The sequence below is a fragment of the Lytechinus variegatus genome, chromosome 15 (genome assembly GCF_018143015.1).
Source record: "Lytechinus variegatus isolate NC3 chromosome 15, Lvar_3.0, whole genome shotgun sequence".
Taxonomy (NCBI): Eukaryota; Metazoa; Echinodermata; class Echinoidea; order Temnopleuroida; family Toxopneustidae; genus Lytechinus; species Lytechinus variegatus.
The window spans coordinates 29,387,183-29,412,967 of record NC_054754.1 but is presented as its reverse complement, the minus strand read 5'-3'; the positions used below and the strand labels follow the sequence as shown (position 1 = coordinate 29,412,967).

At 36.5% G+C, this 25,785-nt stretch overlaps 2 protein-coding genes across 3 annotated transcripts; one reads left to right on the top strand and one right to left on the bottom strand.

Moving 5' to 3' along the window:
• Positions 1–2,257: 2,257 nt before the first annotated feature.
• Positions 2,258–14,204, top strand: LOC121428628. 2 transcript variants are annotated; one of them, XM_041625392.1, is made up of 6 exons: positions 2,258–2,317; positions 2,881–3,046; positions 4,354–4,517; positions 11,060–11,392; positions 12,098–12,215; positions 12,994–14,204. In XM_041625392.1, exons 1-6 carry the CDS (start codon positions 2,260–2,262, stop codon positions 13,136–13,138), a joined length of 984 nt encoding a protein of 327 aa, XP_041481326.1. In that variant the 5' UTR covers positions 2,258–2,259; the 3' UTR covers positions 13,139–14,204. The 2 variants fall into 2 exon arrangements, with proteins under 2 accessions (XP_041481326.1, XP_041481327.1); XM_041625393.1 differs by having other exon boundaries at positions 12,990–14,204.
• A 1,694-nt stretch (positions 14,205–15,898) lies between these two features.
• Positions 15,899–22,068, bottom strand: LOC121428629 (uncharacterized protein C1683.06c-like). Its single transcript, XM_041625394.1, has 4 exons — positions 21,824–22,068; positions 20,814–21,105; positions 19,389–19,525; positions 15,899–18,149 (listed from the first exon to the last, which is right to left on the bottom strand). The coding sequence occupies exons 1-4, from the start codon at positions 22,007–22,009 to the stop codon at positions 17,817–17,819; spliced, it is 948 nt and encodes a 315-aa protein (XP_041481328.1). The 5' UTR covers positions 22,010–22,068; the 3' UTR covers positions 15,899–17,816.
• Between the last annotated feature and the right edge of the window lie 3,717 nt (positions 22,069–25,785).

Sequence of the window (25,785 nt, the reverse complement as noted above, 5' to 3'; positions counted from 1 at the left end):
GATCCTTCCGTACCTACATAGTTTGCATTTTTAATGGAATGTAAAATCTTCTTAAGGGGTAGAGACGTCAGTAACATCATCCATATGTGAACTGATGCACGGAAGGGATGAGGTACAGAGCTGGAATCAATGCCCCGGCCCTAAGTCCCTCATGTTTGTTAAGCTGTGCCAACCCTGCCGGTCAAGTTTCACCGTGAAGTCGCCACTTTTTATCTCCCATCCATCGGCCAATAGGCCGCCAGACGTGCGAAGGCATTCCCTTTGGATCGAACAACACGTTTCGTGTGGGGAGAGGGTGACCTTCTTTCAAGCAAATTCTAGTGTTTTCAAGTCTAGACTATAATATAGCTTTACACGTTGCATAACTTTCCCCACCAAACATGTTAAAGAGATTTTTTTAACTTCATTCAAAATCTCTCTTTTTTTTCTTTTCTCTTGCTGCTAATAGTGTAATAATGGCTGCAAACCTTTAAGTCACACAGGAGTCATCCACTTTGACTCATGATTATTACAATAACAAGCGTTCATAAAATTAAGACTGTAGCCGGACTGTAGTCTGTGGACGGAAACAAACACTCACTTATGAACTTATTGTTTGTATGTTATGAAGCTTTTGAAATGAAATTTCAGCGATTTACCTTGAAATATTTCGTACACTGATAATCACGTATAATAGCCCACACTGACAAACCTTCACAAAGTTACCGATTTTCTGTAAGGCTATAGCTCTGGGTTATTGAATATGGTTGTAATTCTTCGGGATAGACAATCAAAATCTGGATTGCTAGCCTAGTTACCATCAATGTAAATGTTCACATCGATGGAATTTTTATTTCTTTTTTTGGGGCAAAAAATGTCCAGTAGACCTATATTGTTCGTGCAAGCACCTGTTCTAGAGATTTTCATATCGATGCGTCTTTAAATTCCAAAATGATTATAATCGAGTTGTTACGTGAACAGAACCATGTGGCATAAAAGTAATTGAAAGTATGGCGACTTTGATATCCAGTGGTAACTACCACGGTAACAATGCTCAGCAGCCAATCAAACTCAAGGATTCCATGCAAGTGACCATTCGATAGCAAAGTTATACCACGATGGTAAGTTTTATGCAACGGGGCCAATGCAGATAAACCCTTTAAACTGTTCAAAACTGATGAGTTGAAACTGAAACCAGTTTGTTTCTCTATAGGTCCACACACTGAGGATTGGACAAGCAAAAAAAAAAGGGCTTCAATCAAAAAGCTCTTCAATCGTACCCGAAAAAATCTGACAAGCAAAAAAAAAAAGGTCTTTAAGCTCAGCACGGCAAAAAAGGTATTCAAGTTCGTCAGGGGGGGGCAGGGATATGTTTTTGGTATGGGTTGTGACTCGTCAGGGGGGCACACCGCCCCCTCTGCCCCCCCCCCCGTAGGTACGCTAGTGATTACACCCTTGGCTACAAATTGTACATAACACCATTCAAGTATAACAAGCAAATGTGCGATAATAACCCGTATATATAGGTGTTGAATTAACACCAACAAAAATACACCGGAGTAGAAATGACTGGTTTTATTGTTCTCTTACATGTCTTATGTAAACCAATCATCAATACAGTTTTTGTGTATATTTGCAGTACATTTAGATGTTGGCATATAGGAGAATAGCAATACGTCTCCTTTTTCCTGGAAGTAAAATACGAAGTCATATTTAGGTTGACCCTCCCCGCCCTCATTCTCGAGCCGCCCATCCCCCGCCCTTGTCAAATCATTCTGGCGCCACCCTTGGTCCTACCCCCCCCCCCCGAATATTCAATAGCGTGATCACAAGATTCATCGTGTCCACTTAAAACAAGTGGATAATCATGATAATCGCATGAGATTTGGGGCTTTTCAGACCATTTACATTTCATGAGATTTATCACTTTACAGACGTCACTGAGGATTATACTCAAGTTAAATTCTCAGTACTCAATATTTAAAGCGTTATTAAAGATGAAGTCCGATTATTTTGGGAAAATGGAATTAATCGCGATTCACCACATTCTTCATCGATATCGTCGCAACAGGACAGTTTTCACATGAAAACTAACCGTATTCTTGCAGCTGATAAGATGGTGTGATTGAATGAAATAGTATCGGGACTCCATTTTATACAGGAGGATGTTCTCTCTCTATTTCTAACATACTTGGTTTACATTATTTAACGATTCTATATAGGAATGGACCTGTTGATTTTAATGTTTTTGCTTTTGTTGTTCTTATTTAATATACAGTTATGGCCTTATCAACAAGAACACGTTATGCAATACCAGCACCTTTGACGGGATGCGCAGGTAATAATCTTTCCTATATTATGTTCCATATTATATACCGTATATTTCTACACACTTCAAATCGATTAATCAAAGTAACAGATATTTTTGGTAAACAATATGTGTCCGACCAATAAAGTTTATCGATATAAACCATGTCTGGTAGACACTAGCCAATAAATTTGTTGAGGGGCGTGATTATCGGTCGGGCGCTTATATAGTCTTATTCGCCAACAAATGGGTTATTTCGACAAAGTATCTAAGATATCAATCACTTTGACCATGATTCGCCTCTTCTGTTATCTATCTTTGCCCATCTTTCCCTCCCTCCCTCACTCTCTCTCTCTATATATATATCTACTACATGTACATGTATCTATCTATCTCACTTCTTCCTCTCTCCCCTTCGCTTTCCCTTTCTCTTTTCTTTCATTTCTTAATTTCAATTCATCACTCTCCTCCCTTTCACACATGTCTCACTCTTTCTTACCCTCCTATCAAAAATATTCATGTTTATCCTCTAATCTTTCACACCGTTCTTGTTTCTCTTCTTCTTCTTTCATTTCTTCGACCAAACTAAACAGACAACTGGACGCCGGTTCATCTGACAGTTTCCTATACGAATCTTACCACACTAACTCAGATATCCGTCGAGTTTCATCTTTCGCTGATTGTCGAACGGGATAATGCTCACGAGGTTAACATTCGTTTCTGTATGTGGGACAGCGAATCGGACGATTCGTTGGACGCGTGAGTATTTTTGTTTTAGGTCTGGCAATTTGATCAAAACTGTCCTACTTTGACAAAAGGAAGCAAGTGATATGTAAACATAAATTTGGTTTGAAATATGTTTACATAAATAGATTTCACATTTGACTTCTTCCAGGTAAACTTTTGCAAAGAAACAATAACCCTGTAAAAGCATGCATTCGAATATAATATCACATTCAAATATCATTATTTTACAAGAACGGGGAAAGCCAGGCAAGCAAAATGGGGAAGGGGGGGGGGGGTCACATGCATGTGCAAAAGGGGCACCTCTCACAACAATGGCGTTTACTTGCATATTCATCGCTCCGTTGCAGAAAAGTTACCAGTATAGTAGCTTTACCATAAAAAGGTAACTTTCCTGAAATCCTTGATTCTGATTGGCTGCTGGACATTGCAACCATGGTAACTACCATTGGATGGCAAGGTTACTGTACGAGAAACGTTTATGCAACGGGGCCCTGGGGAGCAATGGGGTGTGTGCCTTTACTAAAGTCAATGGCCCATATTGTGAAGTCGGGTGTAACTTAAACTCAGGTTTAAAGTTTTGGTTTAAGTATGGATAGCCAATTGTAACATAAATCACTAACGGTAGAAATATCATATTTCAGCTCATCTAGCTCTTAAATCATTCATAATTGTCTAGGAAATATAAATAGATGATTGTCTTCACCATTCATGAATTAGGAAAGAGCATAGTAAATATAAGAAACATACAACTCAATAAAAATTTTGAAACTTTTGGCTTCCCATAATTCAAGCACAGAGTTAGACCATGGTCTAAGTTAAACCTGACTTCCGAATACGGGCCAATGAATCTACCCTTTGCTATAATTGTACCTATGTGCACAAATCGAATATATTCGATTATGCTGTACTTCATTTTATTCATTACTCGCTTACCCATTTCTTTCACAAAATTTTAATTGAAAAGAGTGGCTTAATCTGCGTCTTGTACGTGTATAATTATCCCGCTTTCTCTGCGTGTGTGTGTGTGTTTAGTATACACCGTAAAAACTGTGGTGTTAAAACTGACAACAATTGGTGTTAATAGAGGACCACACCCTGAGGTGTTAAAAATACACCCTAGAGATTAAACGTAACACCAAAGAGTGTAAATGTAACAACAAAAAGGTGTTGTTATAACACCTATAGGTGTAAAACTAACACCACCAAGTTAACAGCGGTGTAAAATAACTAATGTGGTCCTCTATGTACACCGGTTAACACCACAGTTTTTGTTGTGTATAGATCTGACATATTTTCCATTTATCACCAATTTCATTTAGTGGCGTACCAGTAGCAGACGGATTTGGACAAGGTGAAGCCGTATCATATACATCATTACCCGACGGGCGATACTGTGTATATGGAATAGGGAACGCCGAGGTAAACATGGAAGAGAAAAGATGGGAATGGTCACATGGGTCTTGTCCTAAAGGCTTCGAGTCAGGTATGATATTGACAGTGATGGCCCATGGCTCTACCGGCGAAGGGGGGCGGGGTAGATATAATGAAGGAGCCCACTCTTCCCTTACCCGTATATGGTCTTAAAGGGGTATATACTCAAGGCTGAAAATAATAAATATTCAATTCAATCCCAATTGAGGTTTATTAAAAACATGAGTCGCAGCCAAATGGATGAATAGGTCAAGTATACTAAGTACAAATAAAATTGAGTAAACTTCAACGGGTAGAACACTGAATTTTAATAAAAAATTGATAAAGATGATAGATATTGAATCTTGAAGTTTTAATTACCAATATTCGGCGAAACCAGTTACTGTATAAGCATGAATGCCCTCTGAAAAGACAAGAGGTGAAAAAGGTGGAAAAAGGCTGAGGATTGACAGCGTTTTCCACCCTTTTTTATTAAATACACTGTCAATTGTCAGCCCTTTAGCTTAAGAGGGTTATTTACATCCCTCCACCCTTTTGTTGTTTAGATAGGTTTGGCTGTTGATGTCATGTCCGCAATATTCTGTTCTTTTATTGTATGACATCTTTATTATTATTTCGCATTGTGTTATTTTGTTTGATTTTATTTCAGCGTTCAGAATAAAATATAATATACAATGAGTTTACATTACACATTATAGAAAATAATCCACAATATAAATGATATAGTCATAGTACATAATGAATACAACATATCAATGTACACTTTTCTTTAAAAAAATGTAATTAATGAACGCAGGAGACCCCCAACGCGATCGGATAAGCTTGAAATTGATGGCGGCCTTATAAAAAGATTAAAAAGAAAAAAGGCGAACCTTCTCTGTTATAATCTGGCGTCATCGCTCTATTATTGTACAGCTGCTGTTCGAGGCAAATGAAAACATGAGGGGGGGATTTGCGAAGCACGCATTATCACTCATTCCCTAATCACGGCCCTTGATCTCATGTGACAACTTCATTAAAAGTGTAAATATTTACCAAGCTTTTGAAATTCAATCATTCAGAATGCCAGGGAAGATATGCATCATAACAACAACAAAGCTTATTCGTAACTTCATGTATTAATGTTAATCCATCTGGATATTTGGACGAGTCCATCATTTATTTCCATGATTATCTGATTTAAAATCTTACTTTTATCATTATGGAATTTGTTTGGATTTCATTTGAAAATTGAATGAGTGGAAATAAGGTTTAAATGTAAATGTAAATATCCCCATGCCTACTTTCGCTTCCTTATCCTCGAAATGTCAAAGTTAAGTGATCGGTCATCTTTTCTAGATGTTAAACAATAATTATCTGTATATAAAGATCTCCTAGGTGAAATGTGGCCGAACGTGAAAAGAAAAAGTGACAATGATCAAAAGCGGTTAGCAGTAAAATCACGTTCAAGCTTAGTCGCTGATATATATTCATATTTCAAGCTTATTTGTTGTATTGGTAAATCCCCCATAAAATATGTCATCGTTCAAATTCAATTCATTCCTAGATTATTATAAAAAACAAAGATTTTATTGCTTTTTCTTTTTAAATTGGATTACATGAAAATTTCGATTCTGGTTTCATATTTTCTTCCTATTCGAATACATTTACTGGGAGCCTTTAAAGACAATACGCTACACGAATAGTAAATACCATCAATAAACATCCTGAACTGTATATGCTTACTTTCTTTATACCGGGCAAGAGGGTAGGGGAAGGCGGGGTAAGTTGAGCATAGGGGCAAGTTGAGCCACCAGCCCCAGGCCAATAATGAATTAGTCAGACATTGTGGTGGTGTCATGTATTGATGACCCATAGCATAACCCCTAACCCCACCACATTGTTTTCAACTTTGAAACAAAAAGTAGTTTTTTAGAGGGGAAAATATGAATTTCAGCCAAAAAAGTAAAAAAGAGTGTGAAATAGATAAGTGCTTTATAAACACACATGTCTTTAAATATAATAAAGACATGATAACAACATTATTAGTCCAGGTATGGATCTTCATTCTTGTCATAGTCTTTTATATGATGGATGCATAATAAATGTGTGGATACAAAATTATCGCACTAAGTTCGGACTGGGGTAAGTTGAGCCAAACAGCATGGGGCAAGTTGAGCCATGGTAATTCCTATGGTAATGTATCTTAAAAAACAAACAAACCATAAAAATCGATTGAAATGCTGGCTGAAAGGAGCAAATTTACATGACTGCTCTTTTCCTTTTAAAGGATGTTAGTATTTATAGAGAATTAGCAAGTGAAAAGACTTTAAACAAAAAATTGACATGCTGGTTCTCCCCTCATACATTTTGTTCAAACTGACCCCATATATGGGGCAAGTTGAGCCATTTGACATCGTTTTTTTCAAAGGTCACGATGACTTTCAGTGTGGGGATAGAAAGTTATATATAGGTGGAAAATATTTCAGAAGAATTAAATTTCAAGGCAAGGTACTTATTTCGACAAGATTATTAATCATATCAATTCTAACATGCAAAAAGCAAAAACTGTCACAACTTACCCCGCCTTCCCCTACATTTCGATGATGTAGTCTTTTGATCTATACCCAATAGATTCTCCTAACGGAACTCATACTATAAGCAAATCTACTTCTCAGAAACAAACTGATCATGGATTGTCTACTGTCATTCTCATTTCAATGAAAATCCTTATTACCTAACATGCCAACACTCACAATCATTTTCAATTGCTTCATGAAAAGGTTAAGACAAGCAAGACTACTTCACAACATGAGTCTATAAATGATACCCACTGTTGATTTCCATTTAGGACAGTATATAGATCTACTTCTTTAAAACAAAATAATGTTGTTAGATGGTTGAACAGGAGAAATGAGTACAAGTAATTAGAAACAACTAGTATTTCCATTATAAAAGTGAGATTCTATTCAGAATTGATGTGAAAATAACTCATTGGTGTGAGTTGACAACACCGTAACACCTATATGCAGGATTGGATCGAGAATTTAGTAATGAAGGGCATAGGGAGAGAACATAAAATTTCAATATTTGAAACAAACAAACAAACAAAATATGTTTATTGCAAAGGTGATGATTACTCCCTTTTTCGCTCGCCAAATTTTGTCATTGAATTGCGTCCATTTTGAGAGGGAGAGATGAATTAGTTCTGCCCCCCCCCCCTCTATCTCTTTCTTTCCTGCTCGCGCACACACCATCTATCTTTTTTGTGTCTGTCAAAAAGAATGAGAGGAAAAAAACTGATATCACTCCCAAGACTGTTTTTTTACAGTCTAGAAACAGTCTAGAAATGTAAAGGGATCGCCCCCACACACAAGACGACTAATTGTTTGAAAATTTTGAGTTTTGAAAAAAAAATGATGCATAATTGATAGGGGAAGGCATATAATATTTCGGGGGCAAAAAGGGAGAACGTATACGCACCCCTGCGCTCTGGTCCATCCGCACCCGATCGCATGCAAGAAATGTGCCTCAGAAACCCTCGGGATCTTGTATCGACCAGAGTCATGTTGACAATGAAACCTATATTCTGATTTCAGGTGAGATATAATTAGGCCAGGTATATTTACCTTAGCCCACAGCCTTCATGACTTACATCCATCCAGAAATGTTTACATCTTGATATTTTTAGAATGATAATGTATTATGTTCCTACATTACACCTTCTCTATACGAGCTCAATGAAACCGGAGACTCATCACGTATTGAAATACACTCAAATGCATTTATCTGAACATGCTTCTCAAAATGCCACTGGTAGCGATTTAATTGCATCTGGGAATTTATTAGATTAGAAAATGCAGTTTTATCGCTCCTTTTATATTCATATTTCCCACTAATGCAAGGAACGAATTTAAAATGGGAAATCCCGGAGTTGGTCATATTGAAATAAGTTTGAAGATTTCGTCATTTGCTACAACACGAGTTTCATTATCCCTCGATTTTTTTTTCATTACCTGAAATCGATAGGGGCCAGTAGGATATATGCCTCATGGGACTGTAATAAGAAGCAAGTATGTTTTTCCATGGTGTTATAAATACACGAATTCCAAACCATTCTCATTGTTACGTCATTCTTTTGGTAGATGTCTTTAATGATATCAAAGTGTATCATTGGAATTTCATTGAACACGTTGAAAATGTTCAGTTAAAAGCGCGTTACCAAGAGAGTTATGTTTAAATGCCCCTAAAAAGATATGAAGAGCAATGACCGCGTTTGATTGGTTGAAAATAAAGATGATTTTGATATGATTTTTTTTTATAGTTTTCGTTTGATCGCAGCACTTTCTGCAACGAGCACCTGGGCCCCGTTACACAAAGGTTAGCGATTAATCGCTGAATGAAGTAGCCTATCAAGATCGCCGTTCCATGCGCATAAATCAGTAGACTAACTAGGAACCAATTAAAATTGTTCTTTCAAGCTAGCGATTAATCGATAACCTTTGTATCACGGACCCCTGGAGATGTAAATCAATGACAAATATGTGATTTTCATAACCTTCCGTAGCTAATTCCTCCAATCAGATAATTATGTAAATATGCTGATTACTGCATGAGTGTTGGCTACTCTGGGTAAGGTTGAGGACGGTGATCAATGTCCAACAATGCGAACAGAGCGAACGAGCGGAAAAGGACAGGGGCTCAAAATAAATATAGATTCTCAGTCATGACATTCACTCTTCCAACGATTGCTCCTATACTGAAAATGCACACATTAAGCCAATCATAAACCCGAGCTTCAAACCCTATATTAACCTTCCTTAATCCAACACCATTTCAGTCACAACCTTAACCCTCATCTTAGATCTTCAGAGAAACTGGCGGACCAGTGTTATTGTGAAAGATCAAATGTACCGTTACCAGTGGGACCAGCGGTTACCGAATTGATTGGTGGTATGCTTAGGGTAGGGGCGGATCCAGGATTTTCCAAAAGAGGGGCACATTTTCCCGATGAATAAAAGTTTGACAAGCAAAAAAAAAAGGGGGGGAACTTCTTTTTAACAGCATTTTTACATTACAAATTCTAATTGTGCCTCTCAAAGGGGGGGGGGGGGGCACGGGCCGATTCCCCCCCCCCCCAGAATCCGCCAGTGGTTTAGGGACACTTTCTTCGGTATTAACATTTTATCCTGCAGGCTTTTAAGATCGATCAAAGACAATGGTGCCACTTGGACATGCATGCACGTTCAAATGAAAAAAAAAAACTTTTTATTTGTGTGCAAAAAAGAAAAAAAATCCAGCAAAGGTTAATGTAACCATGATTTCTATATAAATCGGTCAAGATGATTGCGATGCAAAGCGACATTTGCAGTGCCAATTGGTATATCTCTAAAATACAATAAAAATCATAATGCTTATGACTGTGGGCACCATCGACTAACCAGCCAAGCAGAGATTAACCTACATTAACGAAAAGAAGCGCTCTTGAGATTTCCAAATCAGGCGCCGTTAACTCGAGAGTAACCCTCGATCGAGAAGAGAAATCACTCCAAAACTTGAAACATATACACAATTCGTCGTTAGCAGCCAATCAACAATCATACTTTCCTCGACATGCAATGCATCTTGTCTTCAATAATATTTATTCCCCATACGTCTCCAGCGAGCAAACTGCATCCGAACTCCTTTTTTTCTAAGCGAGCGCAAAGGATGAATAATAATAGGATAATCTGTTTTGCCAACCGTGAGAATCACTTGGCGAAATGTATTCCACTCGCGGGTTCATCCATCGCTCCAAATTCTTGTCCGATTTTAAATTCTGTACTTGAATTTTTAATATTATTTTTATCAAAAATCATTTACATAATTTCTTTTGAAGCACATCGCTTGTCGTTTTTAGTGTTATCAAACGGGTAACAAGCCTGATGTTGACATGAGTTGATATAATGTATTGCAATCATTGAGTAAAGTTGTACAAACAAAGCATATTCCTGTGAGAGAATTTGTCATGAACATTAAATAAGACAAAAGAGATAACGGGTGAAACTATATCATGTGTATATATATCTAGTTTTCAAAGTGTATACACCAACACCCCAGTCCACAGTTCTACGCCACCATTGTCCCTATTTCAGAATTTGTGATGAAAGCAAGAACTCTACTCCTCCCCATTCACACACACACACACACCCCACCCACAACATCACACGTACACACACAGACATCCAAACCAGATATATAAATTTTGTTCTACTTTGTTTGATTTCAACAATATACACAGATATAAAAAGATGATAACAACATGACATGACAAAACAACAAAATCAGATAGGCTTATATGCAATTGATTAAACGAAGCAACTGGGCTACCGGGGAAGGGGTGGCCATTTTGTGGTTGCCAAAAACTATTGGCGGGGAAGTGTTTTTTTTTAATGGAGTTGAGCTTCATCTTTTGTTTTCGTTTGTCAGAAAAAAATCGGCCTCTCTTGATGCTGTTTTCCAGGACTCGCCACTGATTGCCGATATAAACTCAACAGAATTAGCAAAGGGTTTAGGCTAGATATATTATATTGATCAACGAATATCTATTTGACAATATTATCTCATTTCTTTCAGGTTTCTCCACATTTCCGTTCAACTCAACAGCCGTTATTCCCCAGGATTTCCGAACCAACCCCGTACCCATACCAACACCGTTCTCGATATACACCATTAACATCAGCATGGCCCACTACTGTTGTGCAGAGTCAGGCGATGTCAACACGGCCATCGAATTGCCTTTCGTAATTCCATTTTTCCTTTTCCCGCTCAAATCGACGGAATGTCAGCGAGTGCGGGGTATGAAGCATCGGCTTGAGCACGTTGAATGGCCTTCGATGAAGTACCATGGCGGAGCGCATCCTTATACAAACAACTCGCGCTTCTACTACTGCTATTATGAACCGGACAGTAAGTTCAAATTCGAATTTACTTCCAACAGAAAGAAACTATAATACAAAAATATAATTACATTAGATAGTACAACTGAAAATTAGTAATAATAATAATGATGATATAGATACATTTACCCAGGGACGCCACGTCAGTTCTGAAAACTGTTCTCCCAGCGGGCCCTGCTTTATTATTACCCCGGTTTTAGCTGGGCTGCCTAGGCGCTCAAAACATTCAAGGAATTTCTTCCTACCGGTTGCCCATTCACCTCACCTGGGTTGAGTGCAGCACAGTGTGGATCAATTTCTTGCTGAAGGAAACTACGCCATAGGAAGAGTTCCGTAGATAGAAGAGAAGGGTTGTAATGAAATGGGGTGTTCCCCCATCCCTCCAAGCTAAACTCGAGAGATATTGATCATGTTGATGGCAGAAACCATAGGGAACAAAATGACATCATTACCCGACATGGCCTTTCAAAAGTACGTTTTCAGTGTACTAGATAATGGTTTTGGAGTGATTTCTGATTCTTGTGGATATCTTAATTTTCAGAGACATCACCACAACATCCTATTTCGAATAGGGATTCGTCACCACGGGCATGCTGCCGGAAGACCATCGAGATTTCACTATATCATGACACCACGTAAACCTGTCGACACGATATTGTATAGTTTTTACTTGACCAAAATGGAATGACAATCATTGCTCTATTTTCTTTTGCAGCTATTGCAATGGAACAAAACATCGTCATAGCAACATATACAGTCATGATTGGGACTCCAACTATCACTTTCATCGTCCTTTGTGCGTGTCGATTTACTCACAGGAAACTGCGAAAGAGGTATGCATATCAACAATTTGCGTGTTAAAGAGGGTGGATAGTTTTGGTAAATTCCTCGAAATCGGCCTGTCTTGACAAAGTGTAGTATCAAAAATATACAATCAAACAAGTAGCGTAAGTTATCCAAATAGCCATGCCATTGTCACATTGGAATGAGTCCTCGTGTCCTGGAAAGCATGATAAAACTATCAAAATGTGCAACCTAACAAGTTGTCAGATCTGAGAATTTCCTGTAGCCTACTAGTGAGGGTCGCCCCCCCCCCCAATTCTAAAAGAAAAAAGGGCGGAAGTTCAAAAATGTCTTATGAAACCGGCGCGCATGATACAAACATTCTCACTCAAAATAAGGGGACGCGAGACTACCTAGCTCGCCGGATTCAACCATTCTGTAGCATTTCATGAAAGGACCAGTTGGATGTTTTATCTGACAGTTACCATAGAAACTGTGCTTCACAGCCAATCAAAATCAAGGAACGTTTTCAGATACAACTTGTCAGACAGAAAAAAATTGTTGTTCAAGGCTGTTCAGGTCAACGTTTCGTGAACAGTTTTCTCCGACAAGGACAAGGTGTCACATCCGAGAACTTTTCTCAATTCAATTGAGAAATTTTGTGATTGGCTGAGAAGCATTGTTACTATGGTAACTATCGGAGGAAACGGGACTTGTCGGATAAAACGTCCGACAAGTCCATTCATGAAACGCTCCCAGGTCCCCAGTTTCATTTTATTGGTCAAACTACTCCATGTCTTCTTCTTGTTCTCCTTTATTCCTAGAAAGAAACAACGCCAATCCTTGTTGGCGGCAGCGTGCTCGACCGCAACCAGCGAGGCACCAGTCGTCAAGGCATGATCGTCGTCAAGTTGAGATGGTGGATGATGACGAAAACGACTTCAAGACAACAGGTTTTGGGCACGAACAATGAACTTTATAGAGGACTAAAATCAAAAGAATTTATGAGATAGAACAAGTCAAAAATTGGGCTTTGCAAATACACTATCGGTCAACTTTCGATGTCTGATATCAACTCTAAGAACGGAGAGTCGAGTCACATTGGACAATCGCAAGAACAGAAGACGGATGAAAGTGACTCATCAAGATTAGATGAGGGTCTGATGTAAATTGGCTCAATATCGTTGAGGCCGATCTAATAAAAATTGGCACGAAGTCGTCGGCTTGGCAAATTGGATAAGGTGACGTTTTCACGGAACCCATGAACGTTTTGCGATAAGGTTTTGCGAGTATACTCGATTTGCCGATAAATGGTTATGTCCAACGCTCGTAATTTGATGCGACAAAAGTGCCCAAAATGTGCGCCATATTGTTAGGAAGCCTCGGGAGTTGTTTGAAGGGTCGCTTGGAGTCAATATTCATTCTAAAGAAGTTTCAACGCAAAATATAACAAAGTTACTCACGCAAGAAAAGGGACTCCAAGCGATCCCCGGGCCTTAGCCAACATGTCAAAACGAAGGTGGAAAATAAATTGTAAACTTTATTTTGAATCACAACTGATCCCTGAAAACAGTGATTGTTGCAAAAAATTATGAGGGAAAAATAAAAGTTTTGATGCAGAGTACACAGTAAGGCAAACTTAAAATGTGCTCATCCATTGAGGTCAAACATAGCCTGACAAAAAGGCTCAAAGATTTCTTTTCAGAAAATAAGACGACTTAAAATTTTTGAACATTTTTGGTTTCCTGAAGTAATGGGGCATCAGTAAAATGGGCTTGATTTATTTATGTGCCCCACCCTCCTCATCATATCCGTTTATCTCTCCTCTCTTTCTCTCATCCCCCATATCTCTCTCCCCCTCTCTCTCTCCAATACACACAGGCGCACACATACACAGTATCTCCATGTTTCTCCCTCTTCTATTTTCTCTTCTCTTTTTATCAGTCCCCAGTTCTCTCCCCCTCTTCACCCTACCTCTATATTTTTCATTCAAACTCTTCATGACATAAATTCTCCTTGAAATTTTATGTGCATGGGTATAATGTTTAGCAAAATAGAAATAATGCACCTGATTTCACAATCTTTTCAATTTTCATGTTATTTATTTCAAAATAATCTATAATTCCATGTATAACTTTGCTGTCATTCATGAATATACTGATGTTTAGGTTTCTTCATGTTTATCTTTTAATGTATTGTAAATACAATCTATATATCACCAATCCTGTATATTTGTAAAGATTTTATAAGTAATTTCTTTTATGTACAGTTTTAAATTTGTGCATTGGTAATTGATATTTTATCCATTTTCTAAAAAAATGCTCACATGTTTATGAATTACATGTATTTAAAAAAGTAATGTTTGTATTCAACATTTAAAAATAAATTATGTAATAGCGCTGAAATTTACTTAACGTTATAGGCCTAGATCTACATTTTTTTTCTTCTAAAATTGTGGTAGAGATACAAAATTATGAATCAGTGATGATGATATTGCGAGCACTTAAATCTGAATCACATATGAAAAAACAATCTTTGTATTTTTACAATCCACGATAATTCACTTGTTTTTGTGAGCTTTTGCATTGAGATGCAGCAAGCTTCAACAGACTTTCAACATAGAGGGCGCAGTGGCAGATGAAATATCAGTGGAATTATTCATGACAATGCAGCATGATGAAATCTAAGAATGGGATCACAGAAAAAAAACTACAAAAACAGGTCATAAATATGACCTTTTCTCATTATTCTTGCATATTTTGATTGTTGCATTTCTTTCTGACTCCCATCTCCTCTATCATCGCTCCATCCCTGGAGTCGACTAATCCTCCATCCTCCAACGTTTGTTTGTACTTCCAAACTCCACTTGTCACATTTATCTTAATTTGAACCTTTTTTTGTAGCACTCTTTGCTACATTTTTTGTTAGTATCTTATATTTGCATTGTTGCTACTATATTACATAATGTAAAACAGCCATTGTGCTGATACATGTTTTATCCTGAATAAATATTTTAAAATAAATAAATACAATAAAGACAGGGGTGTCGCACACTATGCGATTCGTTACAATCCGATTTTCAAGAAATCATAATAACATTTGATATGAACATTCCAAAAAATAAAATCTTAGCAATCAGAGATAACACCCTCAATGTTTCTTATCGTAAAGTTTATAGACTGCAAATAACCTATAGATTATATTCCACTCACTGCTGCTTTCTCAATAGTGAAAATAGTGAAATTGGTATAAATGTAGTCATTGGCGGATCCATCATTGGTGGTGGGGGCACAGCCGGCTCGTGCCTCCCCTTTTGAGAGGCACAACTAAAATTTGTAATGTAAAAATGCAGTTAAAACACAACTGTGCCGCTTCCCTTTTGAAAACCCTTTTTTTTTGCTTGCCAAATTTTTCCTCAGGAAAATATGCCCCCTTATGGAAAATCCAGGATCCGTCCCTGAATATAGTTATTTCCCCATCAAACAAATGGTGGTAGGTGTTAATAGCTTTGATAAAAGTACTTTCCACTATGCACTATCTTTGATAAAAGTCCTATGACACCACTTTAAATCTGCATGAAATACAGATAATGAATGTTTATGAGAGCAATAGGATGAACTGATCTATTCAATGAACAGTAGCCATTTGATTGGATCATTCATTCCATCTTTCACTGAATGAAATATTCTGTCTATTGAACCACACCAAAAATTAATTGTTTTTTAATGACACCTTAAATTAGATCCTTCTCATTTGGCATTCATGAATTAGGTGCAAAAGTGCATGCCATACAAGCACCATCTGATGATAGTTGCCATTTTATGTGTAATGCCTTTGGTCTCAGCGAGCTTGCAATGGACAAATCCTATGAATTGAAAATTGCACAATGAATGGATCCACAATTGCACGAATGATGACGTCATTGTCGAATAGGCTGAATGATTGATATCAAACAACTAATCAAATGACAAGAGCTATCTAGGTGTCATATAAAATAAAATATCTCAAAACCTTGACAAATAGACTGGCCACTTCTAAACTTCTGTATAATATGAGTTTATCATTGTTGCTTTAAGTTGCTTACTACATGTATATTTTCCCTTCATAAATGAATTACAAACCTGTATGAATGACTACACTACACTGAAATACACTATAATTATGGTTTACAATGCCTAGTAGAAAAAAAATATATTGACTGTAATATCGTTTTGTAACCATTGTTCAATTTTCTCTGTTGTTTATAAAATAAACCAAACACCTTTTAAATATTTAAGTTATGGTATCTGTATGTGTTTAGTTGTGTGTTGGTTAAAATCATTGGTGTAGATTTCTCTCTATCTAAACCTTTTTCTCATTTTTTCCCCTCTCTGTTATTTTACTCAATATAATCCTAAGTGATCATCCTAAACATGAACATTAGTTAAGTATTTAAGACCTATATCATTTTACTAATTACTTCTTTTCCTGTTTTTACCAATTGAGAATTCATTTTAGCACCACATCATATTACTTATATACAGTGCGTCCCAGAAAAAAGGAAACCGAGATTCCCATACCAATTTTATTCAAAGGCAAATGAATTATGATACTTCAATTACATCCCCATACAATTCAATTATTCCTCTATATTCTGATAACTTAAATGAGATGAACACTTCCTGCATTAATGAGTAAGACCAGTTTGAAATTTTAATGTCAAAATCAGGTTGCACCGAAAAATTGGACAAGATTGGTTCATGATACGACGACCGTGCATATTCAACGATTGGCTCATTGGCATTTTTTTTGCATTCTTTAAGCTTCTCTCACTGATCACTGAAATGACTGTGGAGTCAGATTAACATGTGAGTTTCTGTGCAAATCATTTCTGAAATGCCTAAATATTTGTTTGTAATCTGCTTTGCGTGAACAATTTGTTAAGCTTTTGGTCTCTTGTTAATCGAAATTTTACTCTTACCATACGTATCAAATTTAAAGTAAAAACATTTAATAATTGTGAAATCCATCTCTGAAAACAGGTTTCCTTTTTTGTGGGACATACTATATATATATATGTAACTGTTCAACATAGATCGATCCTTCAAAGAAATTCTACTCCTTTACACATGTCCTTACAAACAAATCTTCTGAATTAATTTGAAATGATTTTTTCCACTATACAAAATCATGATCAGTACCGGCTGCTCAGAAACATTGCTAGCTTTAACAGAGCTCAAAACATAAGCCAATTCATATCTTTTGAATTGTGATGTCAGCCATTGATCCCAGATATAAATTACACATTATTGTGATATTAGTAATTTCTATGACATTACTGGTTTTAGCAGAGCCCCTCTTAATGCATGGTATGGCACTAACGTTTCTGTGTGGCTGATACGGGACTAAATGCTAAAATACATCAGAATGTGTAAAAACTAAGCATCTTTTAGGTATATGATAATATTCTGATCATCATGTATAATCTGATTCAGATTATACATGTAGCTTGGCCAAACATTATTCTCCACTCCCTGGGGAGCATTTCAGCAAGAGCAACCAAGGTATCCTAAGAAATACTAATTGTATACTTGAATTAGATGGATCTGGATCCTGTTCATCACATAATGAGATCAAAGAATTTACCAGTAACTATGTGGGAAGACACTCTCTCATCGAACTGCTTCATTTAACATCTGGTAGTATGTCTCCATATCCATCTCTAACACCACGTTGATCTCAGGACCTGGAAATGACTTGGCCCACGGTCGTAAGATCTTGGTCGTAACCATCTGCCCTTTAGTCATTCCTTCATGCAGTTCAACCTTGCAAGGAGTGTACATGGCTTTCTTGATAGCTGCTTTGTAGGTCGCAACGACCATAGCACATCCATCAGCAACCAGGCATTCAGATTTCTTGTCCATCTTTGATTCATTCAAACGACCTCTGAACATGGCTGCCACAAATCTGGCCTTCTCAGAATGTTGTAGACTCTCGAACCAAGACTAGCAACAAAAAGTAATATTGATAAAGTGATTTCTACCTATCAAGAGAGTTGAATAAAATAGCATCCCCTCTATGTAATGAATTTGAAGACATAGGCCCGTATTCTGAAGTCAGGTTTAACTTAAACTCAGGTTTAAAGTTGTGGTTTAAATATGGACAGCCAATCGTTACATAATTACTAACAGTAGAGATATCATACTTTCAAACTCATTTGGCTCTCAAATCATTCATAATTGTGTAGGAAGTATAAATAGATGATTGTCTTCACCATCGATGAATCAGGAAGGAGCACAGTAAACATAAGAAACATAAAAATTGTGATACTTTTGGCTTCCATACTTAGACCACAACTTTAAACCTGAGTTTAAGTTAAACCCAACTTCAGAATATGGGCCATAGGGCCTAAAGGTAAAGTTGGATAATGATAACATTGACATATATTGTTTCCAGTATTAAAAAGAGTTTTTAGTTGGTTAATGAGGAGTATTTTTTTTCAACATTCTATATTTTTCTAGAGGTAGGGTTGAAGTACTGGTTAGTTATGTCTTTAATTTTCTGTATACATCAAAATTCATATCGAGATAAAAATTTGAAATTGTCTTGATTCTTGTTGACAAGTTTAATGACCTAAATTGGACAAATGGACAGACGACCCAAAACTTATTGTGTGCAGTGACCGACTTTAGTGGGAAGTAGCTTTGAAAATCATCCTCATGAGAGGTGAAACAAAAAAAAGATCATTAAAATTATTGACGATTAGGCACATTTAATACCAAGAGTCTGTGTCAGGTTTTTTTAGGAGGAATCCCACAATACCGGTACAGGCATGAAACATCTTGCAGCAGCACTTTTCTAAAATCCCCATTGATCTGGTTAATTGTGGAATACAAAGAAAACCACAAGATGCTTGCTGGATTCCTTCGGGAAATACAAAGCAATGACTCTGTTTCTGTTAACTCCTGTAGGGGCAGGACAGCATTTTTTGCTGGTAAACGCCAAGCTGGTATATAACCAATTACCTTGGAAACATTTTACGTCTAGGTTAATCAGTCATAGTGGCTGACGTAATAGACGACAGATATCACTCTTGGGCCTTTTTATCAAAGTGGAGACAATGGCAGAGTTGGGATTCGAACTCACAACCTTGCGATTATGAGTCCAATGCTCTAACCACTGGACCACACGACTCTGGGTATGTTGCCTTAATGTCACTTATAAAATCATGCAACTTTACTTACATTTGATACGCTATGAGAGATACAAGTCTCTAATGGTACAAGAGTTGTTGGGCATTGAGTTCCAGTCAAGACAATATGAGCTGCTGTGGGATCTACCGTGAAATTAAACTCTGATGCTGGAAAACGTGTTCCTGTAGCTAAAATAAAAGTAAATATGAAGCATAATTATATCCCATTGTAAAAAGTTATACAAAACTCACCTATTCCTTTGAATACAATAAGATTAAGAGAATAAATATTGAGTACAACATCGCATATGGAAGGGGGAAGATTTCTACATCATAGGGTTAGAAATACCTTTTGAAAATTGAATTTCTGATAGATTTTATCTTGCAAAAAAATTTGAACCTGTCATCTACTGCTTGTCGGGCAGCGACTCAACCACTAAGCTATTCTGGTTCATGGCTAAGTCACGATGAACTGGAATACAAATACATGTACCCTTGATCCTTTTATTTCTGACTCATTAATATGCAAATGCAGTCCAGGATCAGTCCCTGAATATAGTTATTTCCCCATCAAAAACATGGTGGTGGGTGTTAATAGCTTTGATAAAATTACCGGTTCTTTTCACTGTGTACTGCCTTTGATAAAAGTGAATGTACTATGTCCTATGACAGCACTTTAAATCTGTGTGAAATACAGATAAATCTGTGTGAAATACAGATAATGAATGTTTATAACAGCAAGACAGAATAGTCCATGGGGAGAAAGATGAAATGATCTATTCAATGAGATGGAGCCATTTTGATTGGATCATTCATTCCATCTTCTGTCCATTGAACGACCAAAAAAAATTCATTATTCCTATTCACTATTCCTCTGAATACAGTAAGATTAAGAGAATAAATATTGAGGGAGTACAAGATCGCATATGAAATGGGGAAGATTTCTACATCATAGGGTTAGAAATACCTTTTGAAAATTGGATTTCTGATAGATTTTATCTTGCAAAAAAAAATTGAACCTGTCATCTACTGCTTGTCGTGCAGCGACTCAACCACCAAGCTATTCTGGTTCACGGCTAAGTCACGATGAACTGGAATACAAATACCCTCAATCCTTTTCTTTCTGACTCTTTAATATGCAAATGCAGTCCATCGTGGACAACAGATAGTAAATAAAGAGGTTTTAATAGGAGGTAATAATAATTTGTGAACAAATTTTTGGCATTACTCCTATGTGATTGCATGCTTGATCTGTAATGAAAATCATATCTATTATTATCTAGATTCACTTCATGTTTTATCTGTAAAGCAGACAACTTTACATAGCATAAGACTAAGCATATAATCAGAAAGATGAGAAAGATTAAGCATCTAGTGTTTAGCATCCTGTAATGATGAGCTTACTTTCCAATCACAAAGACTCATTAAAAACTACAATGAACCTAAGAAATCGTTATGGAATGAGCCAAGATTTTACCTAAAATATTACCACCCATAATGACCATTTCCTTCAGTTTAGAGGTAAACTGCGGGTCTAACTTCATGGCGAGAGCTACGTTGGTCAAAGGACCAATAGCAACAAGGGTGATTTGTCCTTGATGCTCATTAGCCATGCGGATTAGTCCTTCTATGGCATGCTCTGATTGGATAAGATCTCGATGGGGTGGAGTCTCTGGATTGGGGATATCTCCAAGTCCATCATGTCCATGAGTGGAGGTCACCTGAGCCGTGCCAAGGATGTCTTTTGTAGCACCAGAGTATACAGGAACCTGCAGGAAAAGTTCAAAGGTCAAAGGTAAGTTGCCAATTCATTTTATCATAAAAAAAACAATACTACACAAATCGGTAAAATTAGCTCCTTCCCCAAAAAATGTCAATTTTATTTAACTGAATCAAATAATACTCATAAAAAGGGAAAATGTGTGTGCATATGAAAATAACAATTTCCAATAATAAATACAAGGATGGATGTATGAATTCAGATACTAGTTTACTGGGTCTCTGTAAACAAATACATAAATATTCAATTTCCACAGGAAAAATATAAAAAAGAACATATCCCAAATATGGCTGAAAAATATGAGCACAATGAAAAAAATTGAGTCAATGAATAAAATAAAATTACCATGTAGATACATATGAACTATAATGGTCCTCAAAATCTTCTATAATAATAGGTATTTGCAGTTTATAGTAGGTTGATACCCTTCCTTCCTCACGTAGAAGATTTCATATACTTAACATATTGCTGTATGTACAGTGTAGTGCGGAAAGTTATGAAAAAAAAACAATTACATTAATCAACTTTGGAGCACCCAAATTAAAAAATGAATATTAATAACTCTTTTGTTTCTTTACAAACAATAGCTTTAAATATCCTGAAATGCCACAAACAAAATAGGCAATAACCTATGATTAATCCTTCAGTAAACTATCCTACAAAATAATGTACATGTATCATGAAACAAATCTTTAAAAACAACTTACATCAAGTCGTCCGCACTTCCGAAGGACCCGAAGGATATTAATGACAACCTTTTCAAGAGGAGAATTCCCATTGACGCATGTTATGCCGATAAGTTTGACCATCGGATTGGCCAACGCCATCATGATTGCCAACCCATCATCTATGCCTGCATCACAGTCAATTACCATGGTGGTACTCTCCTCCATGATGATGCAGCAAGTGGCTAGTTAATGTGGCAAAATCATCAACGGTAGAGGAATCTGAAAATAAGTTGTATAAAACTTTATACTTACTTCCCAGGTAAATAAATAATTGAGGGGATAAGGTCTCCAGGAAACTCCTTTGTCTCTGATTGAGAAATTAAATTTTAATGCATATTTTACTGGCTTAAATTTGTGAAGTTGTTGTCTTGTCTTGTCTGGTCTTGGGTTGAGTTGACATATATGCAGACTTGCTGTACTCCCCCAACTTTGTTGATGAATGTGAGATCACCGAGCCTGCAGATTACTACTTACCAGGTTTTGGGGTGATTTTGGATTTGAAAGAGTCCAATGAGTTTATTAGAGTTGTGTCCATGTTTAATTTGTTCCAGTCTTTAGTAGTTCGAGGGAAGAAGCTGTATTTATGAGCATCCTTTTGACTATTTGACATCGGAGCTTGATACTATTTCCCTTAGTCTGCTGACTGGTTTGCTAGATAAACTTTTCGAGGTTGATGGCATCAAGACCTTTTATTATTTGGAACATTAGGCAAAGTCTACTATGTTTACGTCTGTCTTAATGAGTCCCATTCTAAGGCCCATAACATGTTTGATCTGCTTTATTTTGTACCTCAAATGACAATACAAAGTCAACTCTTTCTTTTTATTCACTGAGATCTATGATTTGTGATATTTAAACAACTTGCTTTTTTTTACCTCCTACCGGTACCTCTTTTATTTCTCCCTTCCTCCTCCCACTCCCCTCCTTTTCCTCTCCCCATTCCCATTCTCTTACTACAATGTGAAATAAACACGTCTTCTTTTAATCATTTGACACTCTGACTCAATTTATTAATAATGACTTTAAAATTCCATGACCATGTATTTTAAGAGAATGAAAAATAAGGATTGTTTTTTTTTTTTAGATTCAATGTCTAACACAATTGTTAGATGATCTTACTATTCTATTGGAGGGCCTAGATAATTAATGTGCGTAAAAAAAATCATTAAGCCAATCTAAGTTTGTTATTATTAAGCTATCTAATGCAATGTTGGCAACTTAAATATGGATCGGATTTGCTAGATTCTAGTCTAGAATCTCGGTCTTATGTTAGATCAATAGATTATACAGTGTGACAATACTGGTATATTTTTTTTAATTTGCTTTACTTTTATAGACTCTAGGCCCTAGCACTTGTTCACTGCTACCATCTGGCCTGTGGAGAATCTACAGGTAGGACTATGGTATGCCAATGCTGTTTTAATTTATTTATCATTAGTAATGTACGTGGGAATAATTTTTGTATTCACCAGAGCGCTCAAAAACTTGAATTTTGGGCATATTTTTGTGTATGCCCTCTATTGGTGGAAAGTAATATGGCAAGAAAATTTTCATTTTTTGATCTCTATTTTTAATTAAGAAAAAATGATATAAAGAATCAAATTTAAATAAGAGCCAAGCAGTATGAATTAACAGGTCTAATGGAAACTGTTAGTGTAAAAAAATCAAGCATTTGCCCCAAAGAAAAAGAGAAAATAAGCCAAACATTGCCACCCTTATTTTGTCACACATGAAGATATAACTGAGAACAAGGTTATATTATAACCTTGTTCATTGAATGAGTGGGCCCTAGGGCCTATTTTTTATCATTCATGATTATAAATAATTTTGCTTGATATAATTTGACAAGAAATTCAAACTTTGACAGTGGCTCTGCTTTCGATTTACCATAACATACAGGCTAAGCCTCTGCTCTATGAGTCTAGCTATAGTATAAACGCTCACTTTCATCAAGTCAGCCACTAACATTATGACCGTCTGACCATCGATTCATCGGATAGCACCCGTCGACCTCGCCGGGTCTGTCGGCCTGCTTGTCGCCAGCTCTCCTACCCCCAAAAATGCAAAATGATAAATCTGACAGATGATCTTCAGCATTTGCAAGCTAACATTTAAATGAGGTATCTAACCCTAATAATAGCATTTCATACTCACGTAATATGCAAAAAGTGTCGGCAGACATCGCCAAATAACATAATCAAGCAAAATTGTCTATCGTTAGCGCTAGCTCGGCTGGTTCGGCTAGCAGCAGAATCCGCAGAATCTTCGTCGATAAGCTATGGCAAGCCAATTGTTGATAATTAATATAATTTTTTTTCTCTCAATTTCATAAAAGCAATATAGAGCCTAAATGACTCTTTTGATAAAAAAAGTATTGTATGGTTTACTAAAATTGATTTTTATCAGTTTTCTTATTTCTATTGCCACATTGCTTCCATTACGATTGGTCTTTCTTCCTTTATTCAAATGTATTTTATACATTTTTTTTAATTTTATCATTCCAAATTTGAAAATTTGTAATAATGTTGATTTATTAACATACTAAGAAAAAAAAGAAATGAAAATAACTGATACTACATCAAGCAAATAAATTATACGTGTTTTTAAGTCTTATGTTGGACCACAAAAATGTTTGTTAAAAGAATCTCCTTCAAATTCAAATCTACCAAAATCAGAAGTTTAATCCGTTTATTTTTTTATCTTTTTCAATTTTCAAATTTTATTTTATTTCATTTTATTCTATTCTATTTTATTTTTTATTTATTGTTATTTATTTTTTTCATTTTCATTTTTTTTGCTTGTCAGTTGTTCTTTCGTCACAATCACCTTGTTTTAGAAGTCTTAGAAAATCGCTCCCAGGTCCGTGCCCACTGAACCGTACATAATCTTTTTTTTAGTATCCTATGTGATAAGTGGCCTCGTCAGGGTGCGGGGGGGGGGGGTAAATAAGGACATCACAATTTCCCACAATATGAAAAGGGGGGAACCTGTCTTGGGGGCACTAAAGGCCTTCTTCTTCTTCCCCTTAGGTGTAATGGTGGATTTCATTTATTATTCAAAATATAAGTATAAAAAATCATATTCTTTGAGTATATAACATTATTAGAATAACTGAGAGACAAATGATATATGTCTCGTAATGAACTCTCAACTTTTACAATCAGAGTTTGAATCTCAGCCATGGTGCGTTTCCCTTCAGCAAGAAATTTACCTATTTTCCCTCACAGTTAGGCATGCACACCACAGCCCAGGTAAGGAGGATTGATGCTCACTTCGGATCAGGCGCAGATCGAGCTAAAGCTGGGTCAATATTATTATTACTATTATTATTATTATCATTATTACTTATTATCATCATTATTATTATTATTACTATAGTTTTTATGATTATTGTTATTATTATTGCATAGTATTATTATTATTATTATATTATTATCATTTGATCAACATCATCATCATTATTATTATTATTATTATCATCATCATCATTGTTGTTGTTGTTGCTGCTGCTGTTGTTGTTGTTATAATTACTATTATCATCATTGCTATTGTTGTTGTTGTTATTATTATCATTACGGGGATGTACCCTTATTTGTAACTTAATTGGGCGTCTGCCTTTACATGCTGAATTCGGTTAAATATTTTCAAAAGTTAATCATTCTGATCATCAAGAAACTGTTCGAATTTTTCATCATGTATAGATGATAATCATATAACAAACCCGTTGGTACTTCATCTTTCAAAGGCAGATGAGAATGGCCCATGGGCCCAAGATGCTCGTCCTCAGCACCCCCCCCCCCATGTATTTACATCATTGAGTAAACCCTTAATAACCAGCCATGCGAGCAGCCGTCACGCTACGGTGCTCCTGACTGTGGCGCCCAGGTCGCGCACGGAGGCAGGAGTAATGAAAAAACGCAAGACGTTGCAAGCAAATAGTA

Coding starts and splice junctions, on each gene's coding strand:
- LOC121428628 (XM_041625392.1), top strand. CDS start 2,260: ATGGCCTTATCAACAAGAACACGTTATGCAATACCAGCACCTTTGACG. Junction 3,047..4,353: donor TCGGACGATTCGTTGGACGC/GTGAGTATTTTT, acceptor AATTTCATTTAG/TGGCGTACCAGTAGCAGACG. Junction 11,393..12,097: donor CTGCTATTATGAACCGGACA/GTAAGTTCAAAT, acceptor TTTCTTTTGCAG/CTATTGCAATGGAACAAAAC.
- LOC121428629 (XM_041625394.1), bottom strand. CDS start 22,009: ATGGAGGAGAGTACCACCATGGTAATTGACTGTGATGCAGGCATAGAT. Junction 21,106..21,823: donor GGAAGTGCGGACGACTTGAT/GTAAGTTGTTTT, acceptor CTTTTCCTGCAG/GTTCCTGTATACTCTGGTGC. Junction 19,526..20,813: donor TATGGGTGGTAATATTTTAG/GTAAAATCTTGG, acceptor CTTTTATTTTAG/CTACAGGAACACGTTTTCCA.